General features: G+C 45.8%; 1 protein-coding gene across 1 annotated transcript in view; it reads left to right on the forward strand.

Moving 5' to 3' along the window:
- Positions 1–13029, forward strand: part of COLGALT2 (collagen beta(1-O)galactosyltransferase 2) — a gene marked incomplete at both ends in the record, with an annotated part of 58008 nt that overhangs the window by 27469 nt on the left and 17510 nt on the right. The window contains one exon of the mRNA XM_082483755.1: positions 12248–12358. Within this exon, the coding sequence (XP_082339881.1) occupies positions 12248–12358 (111 nt within the window). The remainder of the gene's footprint in view (positions 1–12247; positions 12359–13029) is intronic.

Genomic DNA, 13029 nt, shown 5'->3' on the forward strand with positions numbered 1-13029 from the left:
CCATGATCTGAGTCATCTTACTGGAGGCAAGGCAGTGTGTGGGAGCCTTGCAATCATTCTTCTGCAAGCTTGGTACAGAGACTGAGAGCTTTTCGGATGTTTCTATTTTGGGAGACCCTTAGTAATGTGGTATGGACCCATATTCAGTGTGGTTATTGAAAAATCAGTGGTAGTGAGCACCTAAATTTGAGCAGATTCTGCCCTTTAAAATCTATCCATTTGTTGTTATTACCAGAGCCAAAAATATTCTTAAATATCCGTGTTCCTTCCCAGCAACTTACACACTTTTCATTAATCTTGAACAGCTGCATTAGCTGGTGTCTCAATTAGCATTGGTGGGAACAGGCTATCCGTTCAGAAATTACAGGACTGTTGCAATTAATTCCTTGTTGGAGCAAATTGATTTCAGAGGCTAGTCACAGCCCTGGTCCTGTGCATGTGACATTTCCTGGGCTTTCCTTATGGGATTTGTTTCCTTGAAGCCAAGTCTGCTTAGAAATATTTGCAAGGCCAGATGCAGATGTGGTTTGTTGTGGTTTTGTTTGTTTGTTTGTTTTTCTTTTAAAGCTTTGTCTGCAGTGGGGTGACCATGGGGAGAACTAAAGCAAGACAAAGAGGTGACCTGGGATTGACATGGCAGGAGCTTCCTTGGCAATGCAAGAGAATTCCCCTTATATGAATGCCAGAGAAGCTGTTAAACATGGATTTTTGACGATCCGCATGGGGCAGCCACAAGCAGCCCTGATGGCTTTTCTAGGGAAATGTTGATTCCCCTGTTGTGTCTGTGCCCAGTGGGCTGAAGCACATACCTGTCATGGCACTGTACTATCAGAGACACCCTGAGGGTCTTGGGGAGTGAGAGACAAGAAAGTGAGAGATTTCTTGAGGTAGTGTGGAAAGAGAGAGATTCTGGTGTGTACAAAAGCATGTATACACTTACATACATCTGTGAATCATTCTCTCGCTTGGGTTTGGAAGATCATTGAAGGTTTTAAAATTGCTGCTGCTGCCAGCAAAATCCATTATCCACAAGCTGCTGAAGGGCACGGGGAAAGAGTTAGAGAAGAGACATATTTGTTGCATTCCTGTACTGTGAGGTCCTGTTCTTGTACAGCTGCCCAGCCTGGAGAGTATCGCTGCTCTTGTTACTGGCTCCACACTCCCACATAACTCCCTGCCACTGATCTGGGCTCAGACCGCTTCTCTACTGGGAGGTAACATCTTGGGGACCAAGTTAGAATAATTAAAAAACAAAAGAAAATACTTCCAAAAGTCTGTCCTTAATTAGGGAAAACCCAAGAATGAATGCCAAGTCCCTATAAAGCCAGAAAGTCTTACACATACATTAAGATTTTTAGCAACTTGTTTAAACGCTTAAATAGTTCTTTGAACTTGGCCTGAATGTTCAGGCTTTATTAATGAAGTGCGTGAGCATAATTGTGCTAAAATACATGGTGGAAAGGAAAGTTTAAATCTGTTCTCAGTCTCTGAACTGCATTGTTGTGAGCTAGCTTGGTGGCGTCTCATGATGTGTTATCCTCTGGTCTCCTTGATATCTGTGAGATTTGAGGTATCAAGTCTCAGATTAACAGATGCAAGGTAGAGCTGGCAGTCCAAGAAGCAGCACAAATATCTGCAAAGCAACAGAGTGTTTCTAATTAAAAGAAAATTGTTTATTAACTGAGTCTCCTTAGTGCTGGGTGAACAAAAGCCATACCTGCCTGTTGGTGGGGAAGTGCTTGGAAAGGTATAGTGAGCCCTGCTTGGTTGCTGCATTTTTTATTGGAAAATCCTGAGCAGGAGAACATAAAGTTGTTCGTAATAACAACTCCACTTGCTCCTCTGTGATAAAGGACATTTTCACAGCTGAAACAAAACACTAGAGTTTGGGAAATTGCAGTATACTGCCCAATGGGGTGCTGAACAGCTCTTCACTTGTGCATCAAGCCATACTAGAGGCAGTAAAAGCCAGCTGCTTTGAGGTGGGTTGTGTTCTGTGGCCCTCAGGGGGAAGGCGATAGAGCCATAGCTACAAAAGCCTTGTCTCAGGCTGTTGTAACAGTGCAGCTGCTTTCTGGTAGTTATCTGCTGCCTTGGCAGACTCCCTCTTGCTGGGTTTCAGAAGTGTTTTGCCTCTGTCTTGTTTTGAATTTTTTTCCTTCCCTTCATGATCCACACCTTCTCTTACAGTCTATCCCAGCTGTACTGTTTCCTAGTCAAGGTAGTTTGTCACTGTTTCACAGTGGAAACTGCCAGTTTGGTGGTTTTTGTATTTTGAATTGGTTTTCTAAGTCTGGCAGCATTCAAACAAAAAGGCAGGGAGAAATGACTCGTCTGTTACCTCATTTACCACTTGTTTTGGGAAATCTAAATCCAAATTTGTATTTGACTCATATTAGGACTCTATTGCTGGGTTTTATTTTTTCAGTTATTTTTGGTAGGGCTGATTCACACCCAAAATAAGCATAGTCATCAGCCAGGGTAGCCTGTGTGACACTGAGCTCACGTCTCCAGTCACACCAGGGAGCTCTTTGAGCTGCCTAAAGTGACTGAAAGCCGAAGGCTTTTGCTGTAGAACCCAAACAATTCAGAGACCTCTAGCGAGCCTTACAAAGCTAGAAGTACCTTGTTGTCTTCCCTAGTTCTGCTTTCTCTTTAGTTCAACTTAAGCTGTTAAAATTCACATGCTGTGCTCTGTTCATCAATGTGTCATTAGTGCTGTGGTAAAAAAAACCAAACATTGGACCATTGTAGCAACTTGTTAATAATGGCCAGTGCTGGATGAAGCGGCATGGCTTTTCTGATGCTCTGGGGTTTGAAATCCCTGATGTTTCCCCAGAGCATTGGGGGAACTCCCCATGCGGTGCCCTGCTGCTGCTAGCTCGGGGAAGAAGGTTGTCATGAAGATTCTGAATCCTGCTCTGAAGGCTGAGTGTTCCCTTCTCGAAACATCTGGTGGGTCCAGCTTTAGCTATAGCCCTTATAGCAAGAGTGGGGGATGCAGCTCTGCTGACTCAGACCAAGCCATTCAGTGACAGCACTTCTGTCTTCAAGGCTTCTCCAGAGAGCCTAGACTAGCCAGATTCTTGTGAGGGTTTATGCTTGTGGGAGGTAACTTCCTTAGGCATAACTGTAGAATTCAGCATTTCTTAATAAGCTGGAAGGTGGCAGGTTAAGTGGCCTTGCCAAACTTTAACAAACAGTAAGAAAGCTGGACCTGAACTGCTGTGTTCCCCGTGAGTCTGTATTATCTCTAATAATACAACAAAAAAAGTTTCTATAAATATATTAGCGATAAAAAGAGGACCAAGGATAATATCTGTCCTCTAGTAGATGGGGCTGATAACGTAGTAACCAAGGATGAGGAAAAGGCTGAGGTACTTAATGCCGTCTTTGCCTCAGTCTTCAGCAGTAGGACCAGTTGTTCCTTGAATTCCCCGACCCCTGACCTAGAATACAGGGATGGGGAGCAGAGTGAAGCCCCTGTAGTCCAAAGGGAAATGGTGAGGGACCTGCTTCAGCACCTGGAGGTGCACAAATCTATGGGACCGGATGGGATCCATCCAAGGGTGCTGAGGGAGCTGGCGGAAGTGCTCACCGGCCCACTGTGCATCATTTATGAACAGTCCTGGATAACTGGGGAGGTCCCAGCTGACTGGAGGTTGGCAAATGTGACGCCCATCCATAAGAAGGGCCGGAAGGAGGATCCAGGGAACTACAGGCCAGTCAGTCTGACATCGGTGCCTGGGAAGGTCATGGAGCAGATCATCCTCAGTGCCATCACATGGCACATGCAAGAGAACAGGGTGATCAGGCCCAGTCAGCATGGCTTTGTGAAAGGCAGGTCATGCCTGTCAAACCTGATCTCCTTCTATGACAAGGTGACCCACTTGGTGGACGAGGGAAAAGCTGTGGATGTTATCTACCTGGATTTTTGCAAGGCTTTTGACACCGTTTCCCATAGCATTCTCCTGGAGAAACTGGCTGCTCATCGCCTGGACAGGTATACTCTTCGCTGGGTAAAAAACTGGCTGGATGGCCGTGTCCAGAGAGTGGTGGTAAATGGAGTTAAATCCAGTTGGTGTCCAGTGATGAGTGGTGTCCCCCAGGGATCGGTGCTGGGGCCCGTAATCTTTAATATCTTTATCAACGATCTGGATGAGGGGATCGAGTGCACCCTCAGTAAGTTCGCAGACGACACTAAACTGGGGGGGCGTGTTGATCTGCTTGAGGGTAGATTGGCTCTGCAGAGGGATCTGGACAGGCTGGACAGATGGGCTGAGGCCAATGGTATGAGGTTCAACAAGGCCAAGTGTCAGGTCCTGCACTTGGGTCACAACAACCCCATGCAGCTCTACAGATTGGGGGCGGAGTGGCTCGAAAGCTGCCTGGCAGAAAAGGACCTGGGGGTGTTGGTGGACAGCCGGCTGAGCATGAGCCAGCAGTGTGCCCAGGCAGCCAAGAAGGCCAACACCATCCTGGCCTGCATCAGGAATAGTGTGGTGAGCCGGACTAGGGAAGTAATCATCCCCCTGTACTCGGCACTGGTGAGGCCTCACCTCGAGTACTGTGTTCAGTTTTGGGCCCCTCACTACAAGAAGGACATTGAGGTGTTGGAGCTTGTCCAGAGAAGGGCTACAAAGCTGGTGAAGGGTCTGGAGGACAAACCTTATGAGGAACGACTGAGGGATCTGGGGTTGTTTAGCCTGGAGAAGAGGAGGCTGAGGGAAGACCTTATCACCCTCTACAACTACCTGAAAGGAGGTTTTAGAGAGATGGGAGCTGACCTCTTCTCCCTGGCAACAAGTGATAGGACAAGAGGAAATGGGTTCAAGTTATGTCAGGGCAGGTTTAGATTGGATATTAGGAAGCATTTTTTCACTGAAAGGGTTATTAAACATTGGAATAAGCTGCCCAGAGAGGTGGTGGATTCACCATCCCTGGAGGTGTTTAAGAAAAGGGTAGATGAGGTGCTTAGGGACATGGTTTAGGAGTGGTGGTGTTTTTATCAGGGTAGGTTAATGGTTGGACTTGATGATCTTAAAGGTCCCTTCCAACCTCACTGATTCTATAATAAAAGAGGGAAGATAAGGCTCGACAGGTAAATTCCTTCCCATCCTGTCTCACTACCTCAAATGTGTGAGGCCATGGAGGGGTTCAGTGTCCAACCTGAGTATTTGGGCACCTCTGCTAGCACAGTTGTGGAACACAGCATACAGAAATATGCTTCCTCCATCACTGTTTTGAGAAGTAACCTCTCTCTGAACACTTCATTGCTGCTCTGTTCTGTGGAAGATGGCCAAGGTGAGCTACTAGTGCTTTTGTCACCAGTTTCTATGCTACAGTTGTTAGGAGTGATCTACTAACAGGCTTTCCATTGACTTTGGGCTTCAATTTGGATGAGACCCTGTCAGTTTAGGGCATGTGGCCAACCTATGGCTCTTGTTTCAGTGGAACTTGATATTGGACTACGTCCTGTAGCAAGCCTTGTGGGTAAATTGAATCCCTGGCTGTAGGCAGAAAGGAGCCAAGGCAGACAGCTAAAATGGATATCTCTGGGTTTTCCTGAGACTTGGTTACATGCCCAATTCAGTCCTGCAGCGTGCAGAAGCAGCAGGAGCCCTGGAAAGCTGTGGATATCCTCTTCGTATGAGCCATTCTCAATGCAACCCCAACTATCAGCAGCAACCTGACTATTGTCATTCGTGGCATGTGTTTGGCAGGGTGATGGGAAGGGCCCAGTCCAACCTGGGTGTCTGAGTTTGGCTCTCAAAGCAGTAAAGGGAGAACCCAACACCCTCCTCAAGCCCTACAGTCTTCAAAACACTGACAGAAAGGGAAAGGATCCTCCTTACGGCTTTCATTTTTGGAAAGCTAGGTGCCTTCAATCCTGACTCTGCTTTGCAGTATACACTTCTCGAACGTGAAATACTTACCCTTGTTTGAAGCCCTCCCTACCTGTTTGCCAAAGGGAAGAGTTGGTAAATGTTAAATTCAGTAGGAAAATTACTGCAGGGCCCTGGCCATAGAGTTTCCCACAGCTTGTGTTACACAATGTGACCTGTACGCTGACAAGCCAGAGGCACACAGTGTTGGTTTTGTCCTGTAGTACTTTTCCTATACAGATGGTGACGGTGAAAATTTTCTCCTCTGACCCAGTACCTGAGGTAAATAAACTGTAAATAGGTTGGGAGAGCAGGCTGGGATGTGAAGTGAAAAAGGGAGGAAAATAAGAGGATAACCATCAAAGCCTAAATTATTCCCTCCTGCAAACATGGTTTGAGGAGACATTATCAGGCTAAAAATATGAGCAGTCTGTAAAAGGAGCAGTTTTCCCTGTATGCTGCTACTCACGTGTTACTTAATTAAAACAGTAGGCGCTTAATACTGCGCTTACTTTTCCACTATTCATGGTACTGGAGTTTTTTTGGGAGGGGGTACTTTGCTGAGCATGGACAATGAGGGCTTGTGTCCATGGTAAGACTACTGGCTAAAGCCAAAGTAAATATTGAAGTGGTTATAGTTAGGCTGACATGAGCCCCTGCATGAACATTCTCACTTAAACTTTTCTAAAATTTAACTTCTATTTATTGGAAATGGGTTTAAATTTGAGTGGGAAAGCTGCCATGTTACTGGAATAGGAGTGTCTATCTGGAGGTCTATTCCAGTTTGATAAATTAAACTTTCTTTTCTAGAAGAGTGGCAGGAATTTAATTTTTTTTTTTCCTTACTGCTCCACCAGTCTTTCCTGGTTGTGTTGCACAAGCTCCAGGTTGTAAATCTTGCAGGAGACCTTTTTTCTTTAATCAAATTCTAGACATTGTTAATCAGCTCTTGAACAGGAAGTTGCCTTCTTTTTAGTGCAAACATCATTGGTGTAACCTGTCCCTTTTGAGAAAAACCTGCTGTTTAATTCTTCTCCCCCAATTACTAGTTGCAGGCACAGTGTGTTGGCTTTGAGTTGAGAGCTGTCTGCAGGGAGCCTCTTGAATTCATCATGTCCTGCATCTGGCGAGGAAGAACCCTTTGCAATGATGCAGGCTGGGGAACAGCTCTGCTGAAAAGGCATCAGGGGTCCCGTGGACTTGTGGTGGACAGCAACCTGAACATGAGCCAGGGTGTGCCCTGGTAGCAAACGTCAACTGCATCCTGGGCAGATGTTAAACCAGAGAGATTAAGGAGAGAGGTTATTGCCCTTTTGCTAGACACTTGTTTGATTGCTTCTTTAATACCATGTCTGATTTTGAGCCCCCTTGGTGAAGAAAGATGTTAACAAGTGTGAGCAAGTCCAGCAGAGCACCATGAAGACGATGGGATGTTGGAGAATGATGAGTTAAAATTGTACTCCTTGCCAGCCAGCTCACCTCTCCTCTTTGTGGGGCCTTGTACTAGCACATCTTCTTGTAGCTCTGCTTAGTCTTGACTGCACAAATGTTTCAAACTAATCCACTCAAAAGTGATTTGAACCTGATCCCTGACCAAGAATAACGCTGATAGACTCAAACTCAAATAATAGCACTGTACTCAGCACCCTGCTTTCAAAAAATACACACAAAAAATCTAGACACTGCCTTAGTCTAAGGGTCTTGTGGACTGCGAACTGTGTTCTTGGTGAGCTAAGTGGAGCTGGGTTAAAGTGATCCACTCTCCTCACCCTATCAAGTGCATACCATGGCCCAGTAAGGATCAGAGGTGGTAGTAAAAACACTTTTCCAGGACAGGCAAGTGAGGAGAGGTGATAACATCTCTTACGTGGTATGCTCTCACCATCAAACTTACTTGCAGGACATGCAGAGAAGACACATTGGCCTGTGCTGTCCCTCTCCACTAGCACTGTTGTAGGACGAGTTTGGGCAGACTGAAATTGCTTTCTGCAAGTGTTGGAGGTACTGCTTTACCTCTCCAACTGTAGGCTTTTTCCAAGAGAAGCCAGCACAGGACACTGCCAGCATAGTGTCTTCCATGTGATGCCCCCCCCCAGTTATCACATGAACAGTCTCATCCCATGGCCTTGTCTCACTATACCAGACGTGGCACAAATGTTGGCTGCTCTGTGTGTCTCAACCTTTCCTGACTGTCATCACCCAGGGAAAGGATAGTCAGTTTTCCAGAAGTGGGGAGATGTACACCATGGGCAACAGACCACCAGTGATGGTATTGAGATCTGCAGCAGAGATGGCCTTAACATCTTGGGGGGAAAAAAAAAAAGGATTAAGAATGAACAAAGTCCAACTGGCCCATCAATCTGAGCTACAGCACTGAAGTTTTAACTGTGTACTTGACTTCTTGAAGTCCTTCAAACTGTCTGTTACAGAAGAAGAGCTTATAACGGGGAGTATCCTAATGTGCCTCTTATGGCTTGAGGAGCTCTTGTTGTCAGTGGGAGGCCCTGATCACATTTTTATTTGCCTGTTTTTCTTGTGCAGGGGCTGTCATTTAAAAAAAAAAAAAGGAAAAAAAATAGTATGTGCCTGTTTTTCCATACGGTGGTATTACAAACACTGTAGCTGCTATTTTTTTCTGGGGGGATAGGTGCACTGGTTCAGATGTTACAATAGCAGTAAGTACTGATTTTGTTTGATCTTAAATGTGAATTGTTCTGAAACTAATAGTGATAATTGCTTTTAGCAATGGCTTGGGTTGTTTGGGGTTGGTTTTTTTGGTTGGGTTTGGTTTTCTTTCTTTGAGGCTCAAAGCTGGAAAAACAAAGGTTTGCCAAATTACTAGTCATAGGGCATGTTTCATCCAAGGCGTGACAGACTTTATTGCCTTTGAGAACTTTTGGGCTTAGAAATGCTGCTGGGTGGATAGTCCTGGAGACAGCAGTCCTTTCTCTGTGCCAGAGCTTTGTCTCATCAATGTCTTTGTAAAAGTCTACTGGGATGTGAATTTACCTTCTACATAACGCCATTACAGCCTGGGCAGTAAAATGCCATCTTTCTTCTAGCAATTTCCTTGTGGGTAGGTCTAGATGGACTCCGACATTCTGCAGGATGGCCACCATCATCTTTGCTTTGTTTGTGTGATGCCTAATTGCAGTGTGGTCCTACTGTATAGCGAGAACTTCTTGGTGCCACTGCAACTCCAGTGATGACCGTGAACAGAAAGCCACTTTCACAGTTCTATGGTATTTTAGGAATTTTGGAGCTGTTGCTCGCTGTCTGTGCAGCTGGAGTGTGGGAGGAAAGCAGAACAAGGCTACTGAAATGTGCAGTGGCTGTGGAAGGCTCAAGCAAGTGTGCTAAAACAGTGAATGAGCTGCAATCCATAAAATACATGGAGCACGTTTGACTTAGTCTGTTCTACCAAGTCAGCACTACGACTGTTTTAGTCCAGTTAAACATCCTTGCAAACTAGATCTACAGTGCAATCTGACCCAGTGTCTTGGTCAAAAGCAAACTCTGAAGTTATGACTAACCCCAGCCTTACTCTCTCATAGGAGAGCAGTTAATAGCAAAGAAACCAGCCTCTATTCACTTGCTGAACTTTTGTTATTTATTGTTTTAGTAGACAGGAATTCAACAAATAAGCTTCCTGTCCTTAAGTAGTTGTATTCTTCTGATTATGAATAAACTTAAAACCTGAATTCTTGTTTCTTTTTTAATTTAAAGCAGACTAAACCGTATGGGAATGATATCTTCCAGTTACACAAACTAGAAAGGGTTCATGCCCCGATTCTCATCTGGAAGATCATATGATAACTTGGGGTGGAGGTATTTTCCTGAAATAGTTTGGAGTAGCTCTAGGGTTTGCGAAGTGCCCCGGTCCTCCCTTCTGTGTGCCTTCCCCTAACTACAGGTATCTCTGGCTTCAAGTAGGGTGGAGGATGCTGTGGGAAGTGCCTTTGGGTCTCTGGAGCTGGAGGACAAAATAGGCAATTTATAGTAGTTGATGGGGGCTTAGCATGGCCTTCATCGCCTTCCCCTTAGCGATGTGTTGATAAAGGAGAAGCCGCTGCCAGAGCATTCACACACCATTCAAGGAGTCACACACACACCACCCAAGTCTTTAACTGTTCGGACCAGGGTCCCTTCGCAGTTAGTGACTCCAATGACCTGACGAGCGCCCCTTCCGACTCCTCTCACGCACACAATCTCATCCTCGGGCACGTGCTCTCCTTCTTCAGGCTCGAGCCTAGGTTTCCTGCAGCATAGCCGCAGGCATTGGATTTCATAAAATATAAATAATCGAAAGGTACAGCAGCAGGGTCAGTTAGCTGGGTGCCTCCACAGGGGGACACTGAACAAAGAAATCCCCGGACAATTATATCCTTGCAATCTATACACCTGTCCCTCACGTGCTTTTTACGCATCTTTTAGTCCAATGGTGACTTTTGGTCTGGGGTCTTCTAGCACCTTCTTGGATTCTTTTTCTGTGTCCAGATAGGCAGGCTGTTGACTTATCTTGTTGATTTGTGGTCTCTGCTGATGGCTGCAGTCTCTTTATCTTCTGGATTACGCTTCTTGTACACCTGCCATCACTGGCAGAATGTGGGGAACTCAGAAGTCCCAGGTTTAGGAAAAAAAAATACCAAAACATCAGTGTGTTATCCACATTTTCCCCATACTAAAAGACTAAACACAGCACTGTACCAGCTGCTAGAAAAATTATTAAGAAGATTAATCCTATTGCAGCCTAAAGGCTTCAGCAAATCTCGCCCCTTATGCTAAGTGAAGCTAGGCAAACAGCATAAATCACAGCATATTATAAACCTAAGTAATTTATTCTAATTAAAATGTACTTATTTAAGCTAAACAACTAATATCTCTCAACAATGTTTCACACCATCTTTGCTGTCTCTCCATGGGACCTTTTGGGAGTACTTACGCTCCCAGAGGAATATAAAGGGATTGTAAATTCTCAGTGGAGCTTGCGGAGCTGTGGCTGCACAAGCTGTGTCCCACCACGGGGCTGTGCTTCCCTGCCTTCTGGCTGGGAAAAACGAACAGCCCTTTGACTTAAGGGAATTTGCTGTGGGATCTGCCATGACCACGTGAGCAGCCAGGTGTTCGATGTGCAAGGTCCGGGTCCCAGGGCAACTCATGCTGGAGAGGAGCAGCTGGGATGTGACTTGGCTCGCTCGCCCTGTAACCCGACGGCTTGAGGATCCCAGGCGGAGATGAGCTTGTGGCTCTTTTGGGAGCGTTTCCATGTGATTACTGTCAGAGACGTGGATCTCTGCATCGTGTTCCAGTTTGTGCAGCTATAGCACTCAACCTTGAGGGGAAAAAAGCATTATTCAGATGCTGCTTTCAGGGAGGACGACAGAAGCTGTAGAGGAAACAGGCGGGTTTCTCCCACCCCGTTGTTTGAGATATGTGCTGTTGCGATGTTCTGCGAGAACACTGCATCTGCACAAAGCTCCTCTGTGTGTTTTCACAACCTTGTATCCTCTGTGTCAGGAAACAGTAAGAAAGCAAGCTGCCTCTCTCTCGGAGCCTCAGCCTCGCTGCTTGCTGGCTATAGCAGGGTAGGGGGAAGGAGGTCTGATGCTGATCCTAGTGTGTGTCGAGCATCCCTGCCTTCTCCCACCACCTCCGTGCTCAACTTGGCCATACACGGGGCAGTTGTGAGGGGCTGCGCTAATTGCAGGTTGCAAATTGGAGGCAAATGGCTTTCTAGGCCTTGACTGTAATTATCTGTGCTGTAGAGCAGCAAGTGACATGTTCCTCCACTCCCCTAGCAGCATGTTAGCAGTGTCTTAGCAGAGCCCCCGATCCTGGCACAAGCAATTCCTGGGCCATAGGGTGAGGCAGCAGTGTCCACGTGCTCGCAGATGGGATGTGCGCCTTAAATGGTGGGCTTGCAGGACAATACAGCAAGCAGAGCAAAATCCTGGTTCTTCTAGAGATGGGACCTTTGCGGTCAGCTTACCTTGGGCCATTCATCTTGAGGTGGCCTGTCTTGTCTTTTCCAGTGGATAAACTGAACAGAGAGTTCAGTCCTGCGTCTGCTTGGTGATAAAGCTGCTGTGATTCCTGTGAAGCAGGAGGAGATCAGTGAGAGGGGAGCAGTGTTGCAGGCATGCCGGCATTAAGGGGATGCTCTGTTTTGCAGGGAAGTGGAGCTCTGCTGTGTGCCTTAGCAAGGACTTGCACGTCTGTGGAGCTGCCCTGAGTTCTGCCAGGAACTGGATGTACCTGTGGGAAATAGGTTCTGCCTCTGTTTGGCTCATTTACCAGCTGGGGAAGGGCAAAGCACCTCCATCTTGTGTTAACAGGCTTCCTTTGTGCTCTTATTTTCCCAGGGCGGCCACTGACCACAATGTTGATAACACCACAGCAATCCTTAGAGAGTGGCTGAAGAACGTGCAGAACCTCTACCATGATGTAGAGTGGAGGCCGATGGAAGATCCCCAGTGAGTACTGCAGAGAGGGGCTGACTGAAGCTGTTTAGTGTATATGTCAAATTTTCTAGGTTTTCTGTTTTCAAACCAGGAGATGCACTAAATGTCCAGGCATTAAAATGGGGGTGGGTGGGGGTGGGTGGGGTCTGTCCTTTATAATTGTGTTCTTATAGAGCCCATAAAAAGGTCTCTCATTGCAGTGAAGCAACTCGTGCAGAACTTTGTAGAACTTTTCCATTCAGTTATTTAGCATCTGCAGCTGCTCTCTTTGCATGGTAAACAAATCACATCAAAAGCTACAGGGAATAAAAACTGTCATTCTTTATTTGCAAGGAAGCAGAGAAATCATAGCCCATTCCTGTCGTGTCTATGAAAGTTCTGTCCGAGACACCAAGTATTCAGTAAGTTCTGAGCCAGAGAACTAGATTTAATTCACTGTATTATGCCTTTGCATGACTTGCAGGATCATTGTATTGAAATACGATGTTAGGAAACATTGGGGTTTTATTGCTTTATTTTATTTATTTTTTTTTTTTTAAGATCAGTTGTTCCTTGTTTTGTTCTGTTTTCTATTTCTTCCATCAGGGAAAAGTACATCAGTTTCCCCTTTCTTTAGGTTTGCTTTTATTTTCAAGGTCCGCAGTGCAGTGGTGGGGCATTCATGGTACAAACCCACAGGGAAT

The sequence above is a fragment of the Vanellus vanellus genome (genome assembly GCF_965231255.1).
Source record: "Vanellus vanellus genome assembly, chromosome: 5".
NCBI lineage: Eukaryota > Metazoa > Chordata > Aves > Charadriiformes > Charadriidae > Vanellus > Vanellus vanellus.